Source organism: Somniosus microcephalus, unplaced genomic scaffold (assembly GCF_052327205.1).
Source record: "Somniosus microcephalus isolate GS21.2 unplaced genomic scaffold, FLI_Smic_1.0 unresolved_chr9, whole genome shotgun sequence".
NCBI lineage: Eukaryota > Metazoa > Chordata > Chondrichthyes > Squaliformes > Somniosidae > Somniosus > Somniosus microcephalus.
In genome coordinates, this window is record NW_028225187.1 from 20,929,942 (window position 1) to 20,953,889 (window position 23,948).

A 23,948-nucleotide genomic window follows, 5' to 3' on the forward strand; every position below is an offset into this window, starting at 1 on the left:
GCAGATGCATGGCAGATGCAGTATAACGTGGATAAATGCGAGGTTATCCACTTTGGTGGCAAAAACAGGAAGGCAGATTATTATCTGAACGGCAATAGATGGGGAGAAGGGAAAGTGCAATGAGACCTGGGTGTCCTTGTGCACCAGTCGCTGAAGGTAAGCATGCAGGTGCAGCAGGCGGTGAAGAAGGCAAATGGTATGTTGGCCTTCATAGTGAGAGGATTCGAGTACAGGAACAAGGATGTCTTGCTGCAGTTGTACAGGGCCTTGGTGAGGCCACACCTTGAGTATTCACAGAGTCACAGAATCACAGAAACCCCACAATGCAGATAGAGGCCATTTCGGCCCATCGAGCCTGCACCGACACATATCCCACCCGATCCCCGTAACCCCTACACCAACACATATCCCACCCTATCCCCGTAACCCCACGTATTTAATCCCCCTAACACTAAGGGTCAATTTATCATAGCCAATCGACCTAACCCGCACATCTTTGGACTGTGGGAGGAAACCGGAGCACCCGGAGGAAACCCACGCAAACACGGGGAGAATGTGCAAACTCCACACAGACAGTCACCCAAGGCCGGATTCGAACCCGGGTCCCTGGCGCTGTGAGGCAACAGTGCTAACCACTATGCCACCGTGCCGCAGTTTGTGTGCAGTTTTGGTCGCCTTATCTGAGGAAGGACGTTCTTGCCATGGAAGGAGTGCAGCGAAGATTCACCAGACTGATACCTGGGATGGCAGGAATGACGTATGAGGAGAGATTGGGTCGATTGGGCTTATACTCGCTGGAGTTTAGAAGAATGAGAGGGGATCTGATTGAAACTTATAAATTTCTAACAGGGCTAGACAGACTAGATGCAGGAAGGATGTTCCCGATGGTCGGGGAGTCCAGAACCAGGGGTCACAGTCTGAGGATAAGGGGTAAGCCATTTAGGACAGAGATGAGGAGGAATTTCTTCACCCAAAGAGTGGTGAACCTGTGGAATTCTCTACCACAGAAGGCAGTTGAGGCCAATTCATTAAATATATTCGAGAAGGAGTTAGATATATTTCTTAAGGCTAAAGGGATCAAGGGATATGGGGAGAAAGCAGGGACAGGGTATTGAATTTGGATGATCAGCCATGATCTCATTGAATGGCAGAGCAGGCTCGAGGGGCCGAATGGCCGACTCCTGCTCCTATCTTCTATGTTTCTATGGCATTTAAAAAGTACTTGGATGTGCACTTGGGATGCTGTAACCTACAGGGCTACGGACCAAGAACTGGGAAGTGGGATTAGGCTGGAGAGCACTTTGTTGGCCAGCGCGGACACAATGGGCCGAATGGCCTCCTTCCGCGCTGTAAATTTCAATGATTCTATGATTTCAGAGAATATAGGTCCAGTCTACTCAATCTCCCCTCATAGGACAACTCCCCCCCATCCCAGGAACCGGTCCGGTGAACCTAAGTTGCACACCCCTCTAAGGGAAGTATGTCCTTCCTCCGATAAAGACACCCAAATGGTGCACAATCAATATTAATAATAGCAAAATAACAACAGATAATGCTGGAAAAACTCAGCAGGCCAGAGCAGCGTCCGTGGAGAGAGAAACAGAGTTAACGTTTCAGGTCGATGACCTTTCGTCAGAACCGGAAAAAAGCAGGAAATGGAAAGCAAGTTTAGGGGCTGTGAAAAGGGGGAGGGGGTGAAAGATTAAAAGGGAAGGTCAGTGATAGGATAGAAGGCAGGAGAGGTTAAGACACATTAGAAACATAGAAACATAGAAGATAGGAGCAGGAGTAGGCCATTCGGCCCCTCGAGCCCGCTCCGCCATTCAATGAGATCGTGGCTGATCATCCAAATTCAGTACCCTGTCCCTGCTTTCTCCCCTTGACAGGAAGGCAGATTATTATCTGAATGGCAATAGATTGGGAGAAGGGGAAGTGCAACAAGACCTGGGTGTCCTTGTGCACCAGTCGCTGAAGGTAAGCATGCAGGTGCAGCAGGCGGTTAAGAAGGCAAATGGTATGTTGGCCTTTGTAGCGAGAGGGTTCGAGTACAGGAACAAGGATGTCTTGCTGCAGTTGTACAGGGTCTTGGTGAGACCACACCTTGAGTATCGTGTGCAGTTTTGGTCGCCTTATCTGAGGAAGGATGTTCTTGCCATGGAGGGAGTGCAGCGAAGATTCACCAAACTGATACCTGGGATGGCAGGAATGACGTATGAGGAGAGATTGGGTCGATTGGGCTTATACTCGCTGGAGTTTAGAAGAATGAGAGGGGATCTCATTGAAACTTATCAAATTCTAACAGGACTAGACAGACTAGATGCAGGAAGGATGTTCCCGATGGTCAGGGAGTCCAGAACCAGGGGTCACCGTCTAAGGATAAGGGCTAAGCCATTTAGGACAGAAATGAGGAGGAATTTCTTCACCCAGAGAGTGGTGAACCTATGGAATTCTCCACCACAGAAGGCAGTAGATGCCAATTCATTAAATATATTCAAGAAGGAGTTGGATATATTTCTTGAGGCTAAAGGGATCAAGGGGTATGGGGAGAAGGCAGGGACAGGGTACTGAATTTGGATGATCAGCCATGATCGCATTGAATGGCGGAGCAGGCTCGAGGGGCCGAATGGCCTACTCCTGCTCCTATCGTCTATGTTTATGTTTGTATGATCCCTTTAGCATTAAGAAATATATCTAACTCCTTCTTGAATATATTTAATGAATTGGCCTCCACTGCCTTCTGTGGTAGAGAATTCCACAGGTTCACCACTCTCTGGGTGAAGAAATTCCTCCTCATCTCAGTCCTAAATGTCTTACCCCTTATCCTTAGACTGTGACCCCTGGTTCTGGACTCCCCGACCATCGGGAACATCCTTCCTGCATCTAGTCTGTCCAGTCCTGTTAGAATTTTATAAGTTTCAATGAGATCCCCTCTCATTCTTCTAAACTCCAGCGAGTATAAGCCCAATCGAGCATCCGTGGAGAGAGAAACAGAGTTAACGTTTCAGGTGTGGGACCTTTCGTCAGAACTGGAAAAAAAGCAGGAGATGGAACAGATTTTTAAGCAAGTTTAGGGGCTGGGAAATGGGGGGAGGGGAGGAAAGAACAAAAGGGAAGGTCTGTGATAGGATGGAAGGCAGGAGAGATTAAGAGACATTAAGAGATATTCAAGGCAAGCGGAGATGGTAATGGGGCAGGTTAAGAGACAAAGGATTCCCATGACAGAGATGAGGAGGAATTTCTTCACCCAGAGAGTGGTGAACCTGTGGAATTCTCTACCACTGAAGGCAGTGGAGGCCAATTCATTAAATATATTCAAGAAGGAGTTAGATATATTTCTTAAGGCTAAGGGGATCAAGGGAGGAGCTGACAGAAATTAGTATCTCTAGGGATATGGTGTTGGGTAAGTTGAGGGGACTGAAGGCCGACAAATCCCCGGGGCCTGATAAACTACATCCTAGGGTACTTAAGGAGGTGGCCCTGGAGATAGCAGATGCTCTAAGGATCATCTTCCGGAACTCCATTGACTCGGGAACAGTTCCCGTGGATTGGAGGGTAGCTAATGTTACCCCAATATTTAAAAAGGGGGGTAGAGAGAAAGCAGGGAATTATAGACCAGTAAGCCTTACATCGGTTGTGGGCAAAATGCTAGAGTCCATTATTAAGGATAAAATAGCGGAGCACTTGACAAATGGGGAAAGGATCGGACAGAGTCAACATGGATTTACAAAGGGTAAATCGTGTTTGACTAATCTGCTGGAATTTTTTGAGGAAGTAACTGGTAAAATAGATGGGGGAGAGCCAGTGGATGTGGTGTACCTTGACTTCCAGAAAGCCTTCGATAAGGTACCACACAAAAGATTATCATGCAAAATTAAGGCTCATGGGATTGGGGGCAAAGTATTAACGTGGATAGAGAACTGGCTGGCGGATAGAAAACAGAGAGTTGGAATAAACGGCTCGTTTTCGGAGTGGCAGGCAGTGACCAGCGGGGTGCCGCAAGGATCTGTCCTGGGACCCCAGCTGTTCACAATATATATAAATGATCTGGATCAGGGAATTGGATGCAATATTTCCAAATTCGCTGACGACACTAAACTAGGAGGAGGGGTGGGCTCTGATGAGGATGTCAGGAGGCTACAGTGCGATTTGGACAGGTTGGGGGAATGGGCGGATACGTGGCAGATGCACTATAATGTGGATAAATGCGAGGTTATCCACTTTGGGGGTAAAAACAGGAGGGTGGATTATTATCTAAATGGCAATAGATTGGGAGATGGGGAAGTGCAGAGGGACCTGGGTGTTCTTGTGCACCAGTCACTGAAGGAGAGCATGCAGGTGCAACAGGCGATTAAGAAGGCAAATGGTATGTTGGCCTTCATATCAAGGGGGTTCGAGTATAGGAATAGGGATACCTTACTACAGCTGTACAAGGTGCTGGTGAGACCGCATCTGGAGTATTGTGTACAGTTTTGGTCGCCCCATCTGCGGAAGGATGTTCTTGCCATGGAAAGAGTGCAACGGCGATTCACCAGGCTGATACCTGGAATGGCGGGAATGACCTACGAGGAGAGATTGAATAGTTTGGGCTTGTACTCACTGGAGTTTAGAAGATTGAGAGGGGATCTCATCGAAACATATAAAATTATGGCAGGCCTGGACAGGCTGAATTCAGAGAGAATGTTTCCAATGGCCAGGGAGCACAGAACCAGGGGCCACAGTCTAAAAATAGCGGGCAAATCATTTAAAACAGAGATGAGGAAGAATTTCTTCACTCAAAGAGTGGTGAGCCTGTGGAATTCCCTGCCACAGAGGGCTGTGAAGGCTAATTCAATAAATATTTTCAAGAGAGAATTGGATATATTTCTGAAGGCTAAGGGGATTAAGGGTTACGGAGAAAAGGCGGGGACGGGGTACTGAACTGGTAAGATCAGCTATGATCTCAGACGAAGATCAGCCATGATCTCATTGAATGGCGGAGCAGGCTCGAAGGGCCGAATGGCCTACTCCTGTTCCTATCTCTATGATATGGGGAGAAGGCAGGGACAGGGCACTGAATTTGGATGATCAGCCATGATCTCGGTGAATGGCGGAGCAGGCTCGAGGGGCTGAATGGCCTACTCCTGCTCCTATCTTCTATGTTTCTATGGATGGCTCTAGAATTGCGCTGGCAGAATGAAAGACAGCTGCCATGTGGGCGAGAAGAACAGAAGGCACAAACAAAAAGTGTAGATAAAAGATATATATATGAGAGGGGCCGAGGTTATGATCTGAAATCTATGTCGAGTCCTGAAGGGTGTAAAGTGCCTAATCGAAAGATGAGGCGCTGTTCCTCGAGGGGGTGACTAGGTGTGTGGATGAGGGAAATGCTGCGGATGTGGTTTACATGGACTTCAGTAAAGCTTTTGACAAAGTCCCGCATAGGAGACTGGTCAAGAAGGTAAGAGCCCATGGGATCCAGGGTGCCTTGGCACGTTGGATCCTAAACTGGCTGAGTGGCAGGAGGCAGAGGGTGATGGTCGAAGGTTGCTTTTGTGGCTGGAAGCCTGTGTCCAGTGGGGCACCTCAGGGATCGGTGCTGGGTCCCTTGTTGTTTGTGATCTACATTAATGATTTGGATGAGAATGTAAAAGGTATGATCAGTAAGTTCGCAGATGACACGAAAATTGGTGGGGTGGTAAATTGCGAGGAAGAAAGCCTCAGGCTACAGGACGATATAAACGGGTTGGTCAGATGGGCAGAAAAGTGGCAAATGGAATTTAACCCTGAAAAGTGCGAGGTGATGCATTTTGGACGGACAAATAAGGCAAGGGAATACACAATGAGTGGTAGGACCCTAGGAAGGACAGAGGATCAGAGGGACCTTGGTGTACATGTACATAGATCCCTGAAGGCAGCGGAGCAGGTAGATAAGGTGGTTAAAAAGGCATATGGGACACTTGCCTTCATTAGCCGAGGCATAGAATATAAGAGCAGGGAGGTTATGATGGAGCTGTACAAAACGCTGGTAAGGCCACAGCTGGAGTACTGTGTGCAGTTCTGGTCGCCTCACTATAGGAAGGATGTGATTGCATTGGAGAGGGTGCAGAGGAGATTTACCAGGATGTTACCTGGGCTGGAGCGCCTCAGCTATGAAGAGAGACTGGACAGGCTGGGGTTGTTTTCCTTGGAGCAAAGAAGGCTGAGGGGGGACCTGATTGAGGTGTACAAAATGATGAGGGGCATAGATAGGGTAGATAAAGAGGAACTTTTCCCCTTAGTAGGGGGTTCAATAACAAGGGGGCATAGATTCAAGGTAAGGGGCAGGAGGTTTAGAGGGGATTTGAGGAGGAACTTTTTCACCCAGAGGGTGGTTGGAATGTGGAACTCACTGCCTGAAAGGGTGGTAGAGGCAGGAACCCTCACAACATTCAAGAAGCATTTAGATGAGCACTTGAAACGCCATAGCATACAAGGCTACGGACCAAGTGCTGGAAAATGGGATTAGATTAGACAGGGCTTGATGGCCGGCGCGGACACGATGGGCCGAAGGGCCTCTTTCTGTGCTGTATAACTCTATGACTCTATGACTCTTAGGCTGAGCTTTCGTGTAACAATGCAAGAGGCCGAGGATGGTGAGGTCCGAGTGGGAATGGAGCGGTGAATTAAAGTGACAGGCGACCAGGAGCTCGGGGGGCTCCCCCTTACGGGCCGAACGGAGGAGCGAATTGGCGCGACTCACGGTTTGGGATCTTCTTGTAACAGGTGAGGTTGGCGAAACAGCAGTCGAGCTGCTTGCAGTCTGCCTCCGCTGTGCTCGCCTTCTCGTCCCCGCACGAGGGAGAGATACGTGGATCTCCGCACTCTGGAGAAAGGAGAGGGATTGGGAAGAGTCAACGGTGGAGATCTTCATCGTGAAGAGCATCTTAGCCTCCAACACCCTCACCCCCAACAACGTCGTCCGCCACCTTCATAGTGACACTTCTGCATGGACACCACAACATATCCCAGGCCTTTAACACAGTAAACCGTCCCAAGGCGCTTCACAGGGGCGATTATCAAATGCAATCTGACCCCGAGCCACAGAAGGAGATATTAGGACAGGTGACCAAAAGCTGGGTCAAAGAGGTCGGTTTCAAGGAGCGTCTTAAAGGAGGAGAGAGAGGCGGAGAGGTTTAGGGAGGGAATTCCAGAGCTCAGGGCCCCAGGCAGCTGAAGGCACGGCCACCAATGGTGGAGCGATGGAAATCGGGGATGCTCAAGAGGGCGGAATTGGAAGAGCGCAGAGATCTCGGAGGGTCGTAGGGCTGGAGGAGGTTACAGAGATAGGGAGGGGGCGAGGGGCCATGGAGGGATTTGAACAGGAGGATGAGAATTGTAGGGGCTGGAGGAGGTTACACAGATAGGGAGGGGGCGAGGGGCCATGGAGGGATTTGAACAGGAGGGTGAGAATTGTAGGGGCTGGAGGAGGTTACAGAGATAGGGAGGGGGCGAGGGCCATGGAGGGATTTGAACAGGAGGATGAGAATTGTAGGGGCTGGAGGAGGTTACAGAGATAGGGAGGGGGCGAGGGGCCATGGAGGGATTTGAACAGGAGAATGAGAATTGTAGGGCTGGAGGAGGTTACAGAGATACGGAGGGGGCGAGGGGCCATGGAGGGATTTGAACAGGAGGATGAGAATTGTAGGGGCTGGAGGAGGTTACAGAGATAGGGAGGGGTTGAGGGCCATGGAGGAATTTGAACAGTCGGATGAGAATTGTAGGGCTGGAGGAGGTTACAGAGATAGGGAGGGGTTGAGGGCCATGGAGGAATTTGAACAGGAGGATGAGAATTGTAGGGCTGGAGGAGGTTACAGAGATAGGGAGGGGGCAAGGGCCATGGAGTGATTTGAACAGGAGGATGAGAATTGTAGGGCTGGAGGAGGTTACAGAGATAGGGAGGGGTTGAGGGCCATGGAGGAATTTGAACAGGAGGATGAGAATTGTAGGGCTGGAGGAGGTTACAGAGATAGGAAGGGGACGAGGGCCATGGAGGGATTTGAACAGGAGGATGAGAATTGTAGGGCTGGAGGAGGTTACAGAGATAGGGAGGGGTTGAGGGCCATGGAGGAATTTGAATAGTCGGATGAGAATTGTAGGGCTGGAGGAGGTTACAGAGATAGGGAGGGGTTGAGGGCCATGGAGGAATTTGAACAGGAGGATGAGAATTGTAGGGGCTGGAGGAGGTTACAGAGATAGGGAGGGGGCGAGGGGCCATGGAGGAATTTGAACAGTCGGATGAGAATTGTAGGGCTGGAGGAGGTTACAGAGATAGGGAGGGGGTGAGGGGCCATGGAGGGATTTGAACAGGAGGATGAGAATTTTGAAATTGAGTTATTAATACGTGTTTTATTGTATCACCTTCACAATCTCATTTTCTGATTGTAAGCTTCACCTTACTCATAACCATCCTCACCATGATCACCACCTCTTGTTCGCCCCTCACGTACTCCCACTTCCCCAACTCTCACTTGCAACTTGGGGTGTTCGATGGGACAGTGTAAAAGGAGATTTATTCTGTATCTAACCCCGTGCTGTACCTGCCCTGGGAGTGTTTGATGGGACAGTGTAGAGGGAGCTTTACTCTTTATCTAACCCCGTGCTGTACCTGCCCTGGGAGTGTTTGATGGGACAGTGTAGAGGGAGCTTTACTCTGTATCTAACCCCGTGCTGTACCTGCCCTGGGGGTGTTTGATGGGACAGTGTAGAGGGAGCTTTACTCTGTATCTAACCCCGTGCTGTACCTGCCCTGGGAGTGTTTGTTGGGTCAGTGTAGAGGTAGCTTTACTCAGTATCTAACCCGTGCTGTACCTGGCCTGAGAGTGTTTGATGGGACAGTGTAGAGGGAGCTTTACTCTGTATCTAACCCCGTGCTGTACCTGCCCTGGGAGTGTATGATGGGACAGTGTAGAGGGAGCTTTACTCTGTATCTAACCCGTGCTGTACCTGGCCTGAGAGTGTTTGATGGGACAGTGTAGAGGGAGCTTCACTCTGTATCTAACCCGTGCTGTACCTGGCCTGAGAGTGTTTGATGGGACAGTGTAGAGGGAGCTTTACTCTGTATCTAACCCCGTGCTGTACCTGCCCTGGGAGTGTTTGATGGGACAGTGTAGAGTGAGCTTTACTCTGTATCTAACCCGTGCTGTACCTGCCCTGGGAGTGTTTGATGGGACCGTGTAGAGGGAGCTTTACTCTGTATCTAACCCGTGCTGTACCTGGCCTGAGAGTGTTTGATGGGACAGTGTAGAGGGAGCTTCACTCTGTATCTAACCCGTGCTGTACCTGGCCTGGGAGTGTTTGATGGGACAGTGTAGAGGAAGCTTTACTCTGTATCTAACCCATGCTGTACCTGCCCTGGGAGTGTTTGATGGGACCGTGTAGAGGGAGCTTTACTCTGTATCTAACTCTGTGCTGTACCTGCCCTGGGAGTGTTTGATGGGGCAGTGTAGAGGGAGCTTTACTCTGTGCAGATGGTGCTCTATCTCATCCTTTAACAGTTATTTTAATCTGTATTTGACAGGTCCAACCAGGACACACTACATTTAGCAGAAACATTCACACGAACATCCGATGTGACTGTGGAACATGTTCCCCGTGCGTTAGGTACTTACTCAAAGGTAGAAAGAAGTGCATTCCAATCGCCGAACCTTTGAACCAATCAGAGAAGAGGAAAGTTAATTATTCCTTCCAATTCCACTCTATGGTCCAATACCTGAAGGAGTCTGAAGGTCCCACAGAGCTGACTGACAACCAAAGCCCCATCTACGAGAGAAAGCTGATGTACGATGTACAGAATCCCAAACGAACCAAACCCCTTCCCATTCACTCCCACTGTACACAATCCCAAAGGACCCAAACACCTTCCCATTCACTCCCACTGTACACAATCCCAATGGACCCAAATCCCTTCCCATTCACTCCCACTGTACACAATCCCAATGGACCCAAACACCTTCCTATACATTCCCACTGTACACAATCCCAATGAACCCAACCCCTTCCCATTCACTCCCACTTTACACAATCCCAAAGGACCCAAACACCTTCCCATTCACTCCCACTGTACACAATCCCAATGGACCCAAATCCCTTCCCATTCACTCCCACTGTACACAATCCCAATGGACCCAAACCCCTTCGCATTCACTCCTATTGTACACAATCCCAATGGACCCAAACCCCTTCCCATTCACTCCCACTGAACACAATCCCAATGGACCAAACCCCTTCCCATTCACTCCCACTGTACACAATCCCAATGGACACAAACCCCTTCCCATTCACTCCCATTGTACACAATCCCAATGGACCCAAACCCCTTCCCATTCACTCCCACTGTACACAATCCCAATGGACCCAAACCCCTTCCCATTCACTCCCACTGTACACAATCCCAATGGACCCAAACCCCTTCCCATTCACTCCCACTGTACACAATCCCAATGGACCCAACCCCTTTCCATTCACTCCCACTGTACACAATCCCAATGGACCCAAACCCCTTCCCATTCACTCCCACTGCACACAATCCCAATAGACCCAACCCATTCCCATTCACTCCCACTGTACACAATCCCAATGGACACAAACCCCTTCCCATTCACTCCCACTGTACACAATCCAAATGGACCCAACCCCTTCCCATTCACTCCAACTGTACACAATCCCAATGGACACAAACCGCTTCCCATTCACTCCCAATGCACAGAATCCCAATGGACCCAAACCCCTTCCCATTCATTCCCATTGTACACAATCCCAATGGACCCAAACCCCTTCCCATTCACTCCGACTGTACACAATCCCAATGGACCCAAACCCCTTCCTATTCACTCCCACTGTACACAATCCCAATGGACCCAAACCCCCTCCCATTCACTCCCACTGCACACAATCCCAATGGACCCAAACCCCTTCCCATTCATTCCCATTGTACACAATCCCAATGGACCCAAACCCCTTCCCATTCACTCCCACTGTACACAATCCCAATGGACCCAAACCCCTTCCCATTCACTCCCACTGTACACAATCCAAATGGACCCAAACCCCTTCCCATTCACTCCCACTGTACACAATCCCAATGGACCCAAACCCCTTCGCATTCACTCCCAGTGTACACAATCCCAATGGACCCAAACCCCTTACCATTCACTCCCACTGTACACAATCCCAATGGACCCAAACCCCTTCCCATTCACTCCCACTGTACACAATCCCAATGGACTCACACCCCTTCCCATTCACTCCCACTGTTCACAATCCCAATGGACCAAAACCCCTTCCCATTCACTCCTACTGTACACAATCCCAATGGATCCAAACCCCTTCCCATTCACTCCCACTGAACACAATCCCAATGGACCCAAACCCCTTCCCATTCACTCCCACTGTACACAATCCCAATGGTCCCAACTCCTTTCCATTCACTCCCATTGTACACATTCCCAATGGACCGAAAACCTTCCCATTCACTCCCACTGTACACAATCCCAATGGACCCAAACCCCTTCCCATTCACTTCCACTGTACACAATCGCAATGGATCCAAACCCCTTCCCATTCACTCTCATTGTACACAATCCCAATGGACCGAAAACCTTCCCATTCACTCCCACTGTACACAATCCCAATGGACCCAAACCCCTTCCCATTCACTTCCACTGTACACAATCGCAATGGATCCAAACCCCTTCCCATTCACTCTCATTGTACACAATCCCAATGGACCCAACCCCTTCCCATTCACTCCCACTGTACACAATCCCAATGGATCCAAACCCCTTCCCATTCACTCCCACTGTACACAATCCCAATGGACCCAAACCCCTTCCCATTCACTCCCATTGTACACAATCCCAATGGACCCAAACCCCTTCCCATTCACTCCCACTGTACACAATCCCAATGGACCCAAACCCCTTCCCATTCACTCCCATTGTACACAATCCCAATGGACCCAAACCCCTTCCCATTCACTCCCACTGTACACAATCCCAATGGACCCAAACCCCTTCCCATTCACTCCCACTGTACACAATCCCAATGGACCCAAACCCCTTCCCATTCACTCCCACTGTACACAATCCCAATAGACCCAAACCCCTTCCCATTCACTCCCACTGTACACAATCCCAATAGACCCAAACCCCTTCCCATTCACTCCCACTGTACACAATCCCAATGGATCCAAACCCCTTCCCATTCACTCCCACTGTACACAATCCCAATGGACCCAAACCCCTTCCCATTCACTCCCATTGTACACAATCCCAATGGACCCAAACCCCTTCCCATTCACTCCCACTGTACACAATCCCAATGGACCCAAACCCCTTCCCATTCAGTGCACAGAATCCCAATACAAGGCTCCTATGGAATCTGTATCCAGCACCATATCAGGCAGTGCCTTCCAAATCCTAACCACTTATTACATGAAAATGTTTCCTCATCTCCCCTCTGGTTCTTTTGCCAATCACCTTCAATCTGTGTCCTCTGGTTACCGGCCCTCCTGCCACTGGAAACAGTTTCTCCTTATTTACTCCATCAAAACCCTTCATGATTTTGAAAACCTCTATTAAATCTCCCCTTAACCTTCTCTGCTCTAAGGAGAACAACCCCAGCTTCTCCAGTCTCTCCACATCACTGAAGTCCCTCATCCCTGGTAACATTCTGGTCAATCTCCTCTTAACCGTTTCTGCTCTAAGGAGAACAACCCCAGCTTCTCCAGTCTCTCCACATCACTGAACTCCCTCATCCCTGGTCCCATTCTGGTCAATCTCCCCCTTAACCTTCTCTGCTCTAAGGAGAGCAATCCCAGCTTCTCCAGTCTCTCCACATCACTGAAGTCCCTCATCCCTGGTCCAATTCTGGTCAATCTCCCCTGAACCTTCTCTGCTCTAAGGAGAGCAATCCCAGCTTCTCCAGTCTCTCCACATCACTGAAGTCCCTCATCTCTGGTCCCATTCTGGTCACTCTCCCCTTAACCTTCTCTGCTCTAAGGAGAACAATCCCAGCTTCTCCAGTCTCTCCACATCACTGAAGTCCCTCATCCCTGGTACCATTCTGGTCAATCTCCCCCTTAACCTTCTCTGCTCTAAGGAGAACAACCCCAGCTTCTCCAGACTCGGCAGATCACTGAAGTCCCTCATCCCTGGTACCATTCTAGTCCATCTCCCCTTAACCTTCTCTGCTCTAAGGAGAACAATCCCAGCTTCTCCAGTCTCACCACATCACTGAAGTCTCTCATCCCTGGTACCATTCTGGTCAATCTCCCCTTAACCTTCTCTGCTCTAAGGAGAACAACCCCAGCTTCTCCAGTCTCTCCACATCACTGAAGTCCCTCGTCCCTGGTACCATTCTGGTCAATCTCCCCTTAACCTTCTCTGCTCTAAGGAGAACAACCCCAACTTCTCCAGTCACTCCACATCACTGAAGTCCCTCATCCCTGCTCCCATTCTGGTCAATCTCCCCTTAACCTTCTCTGCTCTAAGGAGAACAACCCCAACTTCTCCAGTCACTCCACATCACTGAATTCCCTCATCCCTGGTACCATTCTGGTCAATCTCCCCTTAACCTTCTCTGCTCTAAGGAGAACAACCCCAGCTTCTCCAGTCTCTCCACATCACTGAAGTCCCTCATCCCTGGTACCATTCTGGTCAATCTCCCCTTAACTTTCTCTGCCCTAAGGAGAACAATCCCAGCTTCTCCAGTCTCTCCACATCACTGAAGTCCCTCATCCCCGGTACCATTCTGGTCAATCTCCCCTTAACCTTCTCTGCTCTAAGGAGAACAACCCCAGCTTCTCCAGTCTCTCCACATCACTGAAGTCCCTCAACCCTGGTCCCATTCTGGTCAATCTCCCCTTAACCTTCTCTGCTCTAAGGAGAACAACCCCAGCTTCTCCAGTCTCTCCCCATCACTGAAGTCCCTCATCCCTGGTACCATTCTGGTCAATCTCCCCTTAACCTTCTCTGCTCTAAGGAGAACAATCCCAGCTTCTCCAGTCTCTCCACATCACTGAAGTCCCTCAACCCTGGTACCAGTCTGGTCAATCTCCCCTTAACCTTCTCTGCTCTAAGGAGAACAACCCCAGCTTCTCCAGTCTCTCCCCATCACTGAAGTCCCTCATCCCTGGTACCATTCTGGTCAATCTCCCCTTAACCTTCTCTGCTCTAAGGAGAACAATCCCAGCTTCTCCAGTCTCTCCACATCACTGAAGTCCCTCAACCCTGGTACCAGTCTGGTCAATCTCCCCTTAACCTTCTCTGCTCTAAGGAGAACAATCCCAGCTTCTCCAGTCTCTCCACATCACTGAAGTCCCTCATCCCTGGTAACATTCTGGTCAATCTCCTCTTAACCTTTTCTGCTCTAAGGAGAACAATCCCAGCTTCTCCAGTCTCTCCACATCACTGAAGTCCCTCATCCCTGGTCCAATTCTGGTCAATCTCCCCTTAACCTTCTCTGCTCTAAGGAGAACAACCCCAGCTTCTCCAGACTCGGCAGATCACTGAAGTCCCTCATCCCTGGTACCATTCTGGTTAATCTCCCCTTAACCTTCTCTGCTCTAAGGAGAACAATCCCAGCTTCTCCAGTCTCTCCACATCACTGAAGTCCCTCATCCCTGGTACCATTCTGGTCAATCTCCCCCTTAACCTTCTCTGCTCTAAGGAGAACAACCCCAGCTTCTCCAGACTCGGCAGATCACTGAAGTCCTTCATCCCTGGTACCATTCTAGTCCATCTCCCCTTAACCTTCTCTGCTCTAAGGAGAACAATCCCAGCTTCTCCAGTCTCACCACATCACTGAAGTCTCTCATCCCTGGTACCATTCTGGTCAATCTCCCCTTAACCTTCTCTGCTCTAAGGAGAACAACCCCAGCTTCTCCAGCCTCTCCACATCACTGAAGTCCCTCGTCCCTGGTACCATTCAGGTCAATCTCCTCTGCACCCTCCACATCCTTCCTAAAGAGCGTTGCCCAGAATTGGACACAAGACTCCAGCTGGGGCCGGACTTGTGCGAGCCCGAATGGGAGGGTGTTTGTTCCACCGGGATTCTGGAAATTGCCCATGACCGGGATGCGGGCAGCACCACTATTATCCCGTCCATGTGGGCGTTCTTAAAGAGCAATTGACATTAGAACCAAGTGTCTGTATGGGCCACTTCACGGAGCATTGAGTGCCTAGCACAGAAAAGAATGACTTACATTTCTATAGCGCCCTGAACAACCTCAGGACGTCCCAAAGCGCATTACAGCCAATGAAGGAATTTTCGAAGTGCAGTCACTGTTGTAATGAAGGAAACGCGGCAGCCTTTTTGCGCACAGCAAGCTCCCACAAACAGGAATGTGATAATGACCAGAACAGCTGTTTCAGTGATGTTGGTTGAGGGATAAATATTGGCCCCAGGACACCGGGGAGAACTCCCCCCTGCTCTTCTTCCAATAGTGACCATGCAGCGCTCCCTCAGTACTGGCACCGGTGAGTGTGGGCCTGGATTATGGGGCTCGAGTCCTAGAGTATATACATCTACCTCCGACAGTGCAGCGCTCCCTCAGTACTGGCACCGGGGGAGTGTGGGCCTGGATTATGGGGCTGGAGTCCTAGAGTATATACATCTACCTCCGACAGTGCAGCGCTCCCTCAGTATTGGCAGCGGAGAGTGTGGGCCTGGATTATGGGGCTCGAGTCCTAGAGTATATACATCTACCTCCGACAGTGCAGCACTCCCTCAGTACTGGCACCGGGGCAGTGTGGGCCTGGATTATGGGGCTTGAGTCCTAGAGTATATACATCTACCTCCGACAGAGCAGCGCTCCCTCAGTACTGGCACAGGGGAGAGTTTGCCTGGATTATGGAGCTCGAGTCCTAGAGTGTATACATCTACCTCCGACAGTGCAGCACTCCCTCAGTACTGGCACTGGTGAGTGTGGGCCTGGATTATGGGGCTCGAGTCCTAGAGTATATATATCTACCTCCAACAGTGCAGCGCTCCCTCAGTACTGGCACCGGGGAGTGTGGGCCTGGATTATGGGGCTCAAGTCCTAGAGTATATACAACTACATCCGACAGTGCAGCGCTCCCTCAGTACTGGCACCGGGGAGTGTGGGCCTGGATTATGGAGCTCGAGTCCTAGAGTATGTACATCTACCTCCGACAGTGCAGCGCTCCCTCAGTACTGGCACCGGGGGAGTGTGGGCCTGAATTATGGGGCTTGAGTCCTAGAGTATATACATCTACCTCCGACAGTGCAGCGCTCCCTCAGTACTGGCACCGGGGAGTGTGGGCCTGGATTATGGGGCTCCAGTCCTGGAGTATATGCATCTACCTCCGACAGTGCAGTGCTCCCTCAGTACTGGCACCGGGGAGTGTGGGCCTGGATTATGGGGCTCAAGTCCCTGGATGAAGGGCTCGAACTCACGACCTTCTGACTCAGAGCCTCTGAGAGGGTTAGTGCCTGGGATTAAACTTGAGAGCTCGCTCCAACAGCTCCCGCTTACCAAAGACATTGTACAGCACAAAACAGAGGGCCAGGAGGGCTCCGTTGAGAAGATCCATCAGCGATTGCCCCATGGCTCGTCTGGTGTTGCTCGATGTAGCTTTACCCGCGTCTCAGTGTCAAGACCAGGCCATGCGACCCAACCCCCAGCTCCCCAGGCTTGGTGATGTCACAAAGACCCGGCCCGCCCGTGCAGAGGGGACATCACAATGATCCCCATTGGCCATTCCACCTCCTGGTGATGTCACGAGTCTCGTCCCCCTCCCCTCCCCAGTGCCAGTACTGAGGGAGCGCTGCACTGTCGGAGGTAGATGTATATACTCTAGGACTCGAGCCCCATAATCCAGGCCCACACTCCCCGGTGCCAATACTGAGGGAGCGCTGCACTGTCGGAGGTAGATGTATATACTCTAGGACTCGAGCCCCATAATCCAGGCCCACACTCCCCGGTGCCAGTACTGAGGGAGCGCTGCACTGTCGGAGGTAGATGTATATACTCTAGGACTTGAGCTCCATAATCCAGGCCCACACTCCCTGGCGCCAGTACTGAGGGAGCGCTGCACTCTCGGAGGTCGATGTATATACTCTAGGACTCGAGCCCCATAATCCAGGCCCACACACCCCGGTGCCAGTACTGAGGGAGCGCTGCACTGTCGGAGGTAGATGTATATACTCTAGGACTCGAGCCCCATAACCCAGGCCCACATTCCCCGGTGCCAGTACTGAGGGAGCGCTGCACTGTCTGAGGTAGATGTATATACTCTAGGACTCAAGTCCCATAATCCAGGCCCACACTCCCCGGTGCCAGTACTGAGGGAGCGCTGCACTGTCGGAGGTAGATGTATATACTCTAGGACTCGAGCCCCATAATCCAGGCCCACACTCCCCGGTGCCAGTACTGAGGGAGCGCTGAACTGTCGGAGGTAGATGTATATACTCTAGGACTCGAGCCCCATAATCCAGGCCCACACTCCCCGGTGCCAGTACTGAGGGAGGGCTGAACTGTCGGAGGTAGATGTATATACTCTCGGACTCAAGCTCCATAATCTAGGCCCACACTCCCCGGTGCCAGTACTGAGGGAGCGCTGCACTGTCGGAGTTAGATGTATATACTCTAGGACTCGAGCCCCATAATCCAGGCCCACACTCCCCGGTGCCAGTACTGAAGGAGTGCTGCACTGTCGGAGGTAGATGTATATACTCTAGGACTCGAGCCCCATAATCCAGGCCCACACTCCCCGGTGCCAGTACTGAGGGAGCGCTGCACTGTCGGAGGTAGATGTATATACTCTAGGACTCGAGCCCCATAATCCAGACCCACACTCCCCAGTGCCAGTACTGAGGGAGCACTGCACTGTCGGAGGTAGATGTATATACTCTAGTGCTCGAGCCCCATAATCCAGGCCCACACTCCCCGGTGCCAGTACTGAGGGAGCGCCGCACTGTCGGAGGTAGATGTATATACTCTAGGACTCGAGCCCCACAATCCAGGCCCACACTCCCCGGTGCGAGTACTGAGGGAGCACTGCACTGTCGGACGTAGATGTATATACTCTAGGACTTGAGTCCCATAATCCAGCCCAATCGACCCAATCTCTCCTCATAAGTCATTCCTGCCATCCCAGGTATCACTCTGGTGAATCTTCGCAGCACTCCCTCCATGGCAAGAACATCCTTCCTCAGATAAGGCGACCAAAACTGCACACAATACTCAAGGTGTGGCCTCACCAAGGCCCTGTCCAACTGCAGCAAGACATCCTTGTTCCTGTATGCAAACCCTCTCGCTACGAAGGCCGACATACCATTTGCCTTCTTAACCGCCTGCTGCACCTGCATGCTTACCTTCAGTGACTGGTGCACAAGGACACCCAGGTCTCGTTGCACTTCCCCTTCTCCCAATCTATTGCCATTCAGATAATAATCTGCCTTCCTTTTTTTGACACCAAAGTGGATAACCTCGTATTTAGCCACGTTGTATTGCATTTGCCATGCTTCTGCCTAATCACCCAACCTATCCAAATCATACTGGAGTTTCTCGGCATCCTCCTCACAGCACACACGCCCACCCAGCTTTGTGTCGTCTGCAAACTTGGAGATATTACATCTCGTTCCCTCGTCTAGATCATTAATATATATTGTGAATAGCTGGGGTCCAAGGACCAATCCCTGCGGTACCCCACTAGTCACTGCCTGCCACTCGGAAAAAGACCCGTTTATTCCAACTCTTTGCTTTCTGTCTGCCAACCAGCTCTCTATCCAAGTCAATACCTTGCCCCCATTCCCATGTGCCTTTATTTTACATGCTTATCTCTTATGCGGGACCTTATCGAAAGCCTTTTGAAAGTCCAAATACACCACATCCACTGTTTCTCCCTTATCTATTTTACCAGTTGCATCCTCAAAAAATTCCAGTAGATTAGTCAAGCACAATTTACTTTTTGTAAATCCATGTTGTCTTTGTCCGATCCTGTCACTGTTTTCCAAGTGCTCTGCTATTACATCTTTTATAATGCATTTTCCCCACTACCGATGTCAGGCTTACCGGTCTGTAATTCCCCATTTTCTCTCTACCACCTTTTTTGAATAGTGGGGTAACATTAGCTACCCTCCAATCCATGGGTACTGTTCCAGATTCCATCGAATGTTGGAAGATGACCAGCAATGCATCTACTATTTCTAGGGCCACTTCCTCAAGTACCCTAGGATGTAGATTATCAGGCCCTGGGGATTTATCGGCCTTCAACCCCATCAATTTCCCTAACACCATTTCCCTACAAATACTGATTTCTTTTAGTTCCTCCCTTTCATCAGACCCTATGTTCCCTGACATCTCTGGGAGGTTATTTGTGTCCTCCTTTGTGAAGACAGAACCAAAGTATGTATTTAATTGGTCTGCCATTTCTTTGCTCCCCATTATAAATTCCCACGGCCACTATTGGAAGAAGAGCACGGGGGAGTTCTCCCCGGTGTCTTGGGGTCAATATTTATCCCTCAATTAACATCACTAAAACAGAGTGGGGTCAATTTTCCCCCCATTCGTAAGGCACGAAGGATCTTGCCAGGTGACCAGGCCGTGGTCTTGAGTTGAAACGTTGGTTTGGCCCGTGATTTGCGCAAGACGCCATCTTGGTAAAGGAGTTGATGCGGGCTCTTGGTGCGGCCGCCCGGAGGATTGTTAAGGGGCCAATTGCCTCTTGAATTGCCTGCTGACGCTCAGTAAGGAGGTAGCAAGGCATTTTGGTGGCTGGAGCTGGACCTAATGTCCTCTCCTAACAGCGACCTGTTGTTTTGAGAGTAAGCACATCATTGCTGAGGATTTCGAACACTACTTAAAGAGTCAGCAAAGGGATTTAGACAGACTAAGTGAAACATAGAAGATAGGAGCAGGAGTAGGCCATTCGGCCCCTCGAGCCTGCTCCGCCATTCAATGAGATCATGGCTGATCATCCAAATTCAGTACCCTGTCCCTGCCTTCTCCCCATATCCCTTGATCCCTTTAGCTTTAAGAAATATATCCAACTCCTTCTTGAATATATTTAATGAATTGGCCTCCACTGCCTTCTGTGGTAGAGAATTCCACAGGTTCACCACTCTCTGGGTGAAGAAATTCCTCATCTCAGTCCTAAATGGCTTACCCCTTATCCTTAGACTGTGACCTCTGGTTCTGGACTCCCCGACCATCGGGAACATCCTTCCCGCATCCAGTCTGTCTAGTTCTGTCAGAATTTTATAAGTTTCAATGAGATCCCCTCTCATTCTTCTAAACTCTCAGCGAGTATAAGCCCAATCGACCCAATCTCTCCTCATACGTCATTCCTGCCATCCCAGGTATCAGTCTGGTGAATCTTCGCTGCACTCCCTCCATGGCAAGAACATCCTTCCTCAGATAAGGTGACCAAAACTGCGCACAATACTCAAGGTGTGGTCTCACCAAGGCCCTGTACAACTGCAGCAAGACATCCTTGTTCCTGTACTCAAACCCTCTCGCTACGAAGGCCAACATACCATTTGCCTTCTTAACCGCCTGCTGCACCTGCATGCTTACCTTCAGCGACTGGTGCACAAGGACACCCAGGTCTCGTTGCACTCCCCCTTCTCCCAATCTATTGCCGTTCAGATAATAATCTGCCTTCCTGTTTTTGCCACCAAAGTGGATAACCTCGCATTTATCCACATTATACTGCATCAGCCCAACCACCCAACCTGTCCAAATTATCCTGGAGTTTCTCGGCATCCTCCTCACAGCACACACGCCCACCCAGCTTTGTGTCGTCTGCAAACTTGGAGATATTACATCTAGTTCCCTCGTCTAGATCATTAATATATATTGTGAATAGCTGGGGTCCTAGCGCCGATCTCTGCGGTACCCCACTAGTCACTGCCTTCCACTCGGAAAAAGACCCGTTTATTCCAACTCTTTGCTTCCTGTCTGCCAACCAGTTCTCTATCCAAATCAGTACCTTGCCCCCAATCCCATGTGCCTTAACTTTACACGCTAATCTCTTATGCGGGACCTTATCGAAAGCCTTCTGAAAGTCCAAATACACCACATCCACTGGTTCTCCCTTATCTATTCTACCAGTTACATCCTCAAAAAATTTCAGTAGATTAGTCAAGCATGATATACCTTTTGCAAATCCATGTTGACTTTGTCCGATCCTGTCACTGTTTTACAAGTGCTCCTATTTCTGATGTTCTTATGATGTCACCTGCGGGTTCGAGGGGCGCGATGGACAAACACACACACGCGCACACACTCTCGACCATCTCATACATTTTATTAACATAACGAAAGTGCATAAATATCGGAACAAATCAACAAAGAGAGCGTGTTGCCTTCTGCAAGGGCGACGGAAGGGGCACCTCTTCTGCTGCATTCGGTCATCTTTTAAAGGGCATGATCTGGAACGGAGAGGAGATCATTAGAATGCTAAAACTGAGTATGAGAGAACATAAGACCATAAGAAACAGGAGCAGGAATAGGCCACTCGTCCCCTCGAGCCTGCTCCACCATTCAATGAGACCATGGCTGATCTTGGGCTCAAAGCCACTTCCCCGCCCGCTCCCCATAACCCTTCACTCCCTTATCTTGCAAAAATCTGTCCATCTCCACCTTAAATATAATCAATGACCCAGCCTCCTCGGCTCTCTGGGGCAGAGAATGCCACAGATTTACGACCCTCTGTGAGAAGAACTTCCTCCTCATCTCAGTTCTAAAAGGGCGACCCTTTATTCTGAGACCGTGCCCCCGAGTTCTGGATTTCCCCACGAGGAGAAACATCCTCTCCGCATCTACCTTGTCGGGACCCTCTCGGTATCTTGTATGTCTCAATAAGATCACATGGAGCCAGAAATTCAGGTCTCCACGGCTGAGTACGCGTTGGGTACTCACGCGTAGGGCGAACAAAAGTGCCGGTTTCGTGCATGCACTGCGCATGCGCGGAAAATCGGAACTTCCGTTTCCTTGAAGGAAGGGGCTCGGAGGTCGAACGCGTGCGCCGGAGAGGCAGCGCGTACGCCTGGAGCTTCCATTTTTTTTCCAGGTGTCTCCGGGAAGGTAAGTCTCCAGGAGCTACGCTTATAACAAGCAGGCGCAAGGCCTGCTTTTAACAAGGTAAGTGGTGAATTAATTAAAATTAAAACATTTTTTCCACAGGTTTATTATTTTTAAATACTTTAAAGAAAGGTAAGTTTATTTTTAGCCCTGTTAGGAACTGTAATTAACATTTTCAAAAATGTAAATTATTGCTTAAAATAGTTATTTTATGTAATTTATAGTTATTTTAAAAATGAGATGTTTTTAAAAAAAAATTATTTGAACTTTTAGTTATATTTTCGGGTTGATCTCTATTCATAGATTTGACAGCTCTTCCACATCACTGAAGTCCCTCATCCCTGGTACCATTCTGGTCAATCTCCCCTTAACCTTCTCTGCTCTAAGGAGAACAACCCCAGCTTCTCCAGTCTCCCCACATCACTGAAGTCCCTTATCGCTGGTCCCATTCTGATCAATCTCCCCTTAACCTTCTCTGCTCTAAGGAAAACAATCCCAGCTTCTCCAGACTCGCCACATCACTGAAGTCCCTCATCCCTGGTACCATTCTGGTCAATCTCCCCTTAACCTTCTCTGCTCTAAGGAGAACAACCCCAGCTTCTCCAGTCTCTCCACATCACTGAAGTCCCTCATCCCCGGTACCATTCTGGTCAATCTCCCCTTAACCTTCTCTGCTCCAAGGAGAACAATCCCAGCTTCTCCAGTCTCTCCACATGTAACTGAAGTCCCTCATCCCTGGTCCCATTCTGGCAAATCTCCCCTTAACCTTCTCTGCTCTAAGGAGAACAATCCCAGCTTCTCCAGTCTCTCCACATCACTGAAGTCCCTCATCCCTGGTACCATTCTGGTCAATCTCCCCTTAACCTTCTCTGCTCAAAGGAGAACAAACCCAGCTTCTCCAGTCTCTCCACATCACTGAAGTCCCTCATCCCTGGTACCATTCTGGTCAATCTCCCCTTAACCTTCTCCGCTCTAAGGAGAACAAACCCAGCTTCTCCAGTCTCTCCACATCACTGAAGTCCCTCATCCCTGGTACCATTCTGGTCAATCTCCCCTTAACCTTCTCTGCTCCAAGGAGAACAACCCCAGCTTCTCCAGTCCCTCCACATCACTGAAGTCCCTCATCCCTGGTACCATTCTGGTCAATCTCCCCTTAACCTTCTCTGCTCTAAGGAGAACAACCCCAGCTTCTCCAGTCTCTCCACATCACTGAAGTCCCTCATCCCTGGTCCCACTCTGGTCAATCTCCCCCTTCACCTTCCCTGCTCCAAGGAGAACAACCCCAGCTTCTCTCACATACATCGCTTCCTCGACCTTCTGCGTGCAAACGCTTCAGCATCTTCTTGACCTCGTGCTCTGTGTAGTCCCCAGCCCATCTTCGAGCTTGCCTGCGTTGCCTGTAGGTAGCAAAGCACAATTGTAACAGTCTCTCTCCCTCAGTCCCGCGTGTGAGCAGTAATAACCTCGCCTGGGAGTCAGGAGGTTGTGGGTTCGAGTCCCGCTCCCGAGACTTGAGCACAAAAATCTAGGCTGACACTCCCAGTCCGATGCTGAGGGAGCGCTGCACTGTCGGAGGTAGATGTATATACTCTAGGACTCGAGCCCCATAATCCAGGCCCACACTCCCCGGTGCCAGTACTGAGGGAGTGCTGCACTGTCGGAGGTGCCGTCTTTCGGATGAGACGTTAAACCGAGGCCCCCCTCTGCCCTCTCAGGTGGACGTAAAAGATCCCACGGCCCCTATTGGAAGAAGAGCAGGGGAGTTCTCCCCGGTGTCCTGGGCCCAATATTTATCCCTCAACCAACATCAAAAAAACAGATGATCTGGTCATTATCACATTGCTGTTTGTGGGAGCTTGCTGTGCACAAATTGGCTGCCGTG

The 23,948-nt window shown here is 50.1% G+C and overlaps 2 protein-coding genes across 2 annotated transcripts in view; both read right to left on the reverse strand.

The window, feature by feature from the left end:
• The window catches only part of LOC147084895 (uncharacterized), a 51,430-nt gene extending 41,771 nt beyond the window's left edge, over positions 1-9,659 (reverse strand). Inside the window, exons 1-2 of the mRNA XM_085979285.1 lie at positions 9,627-9,659; positions 6,719-6,841 (exon numbers count right to left, since the gene is read on the reverse strand). Coding sequence (XP_085835411.1) covers positions 6,719-6,841; positions 9,627-9,648 — 145 coding nt within the window. The 5' untranslated portion in view covers positions 9,649-9,659. The remainder of the gene's footprint in view (positions 1-6,718; positions 6,842-9,626) is intronic.
• An 11,614-nt stretch (positions 9,660-21,273) lies between these two features.
• LOC147084896 (uncharacterized) overlaps positions 21,274-23,948 on the reverse strand; it is a 33,828-nt gene continuing 31,153 nt past the window's right edge. Inside the window, exons 5-6 of the mRNA XM_085979286.1 lie at positions 23,367-23,463; positions 21,274-21,414 (exon numbers count right to left, since the gene is read on the reverse strand). Coding sequence (XP_085835412.1) covers positions 21,394-21,414; positions 23,367-23,463 — 118 coding nt within the window. The 3' untranslated portion in view covers positions 21,274-21,393. The remainder of the gene's footprint in view (positions 21,415-23,366; positions 23,464-23,948) is intronic.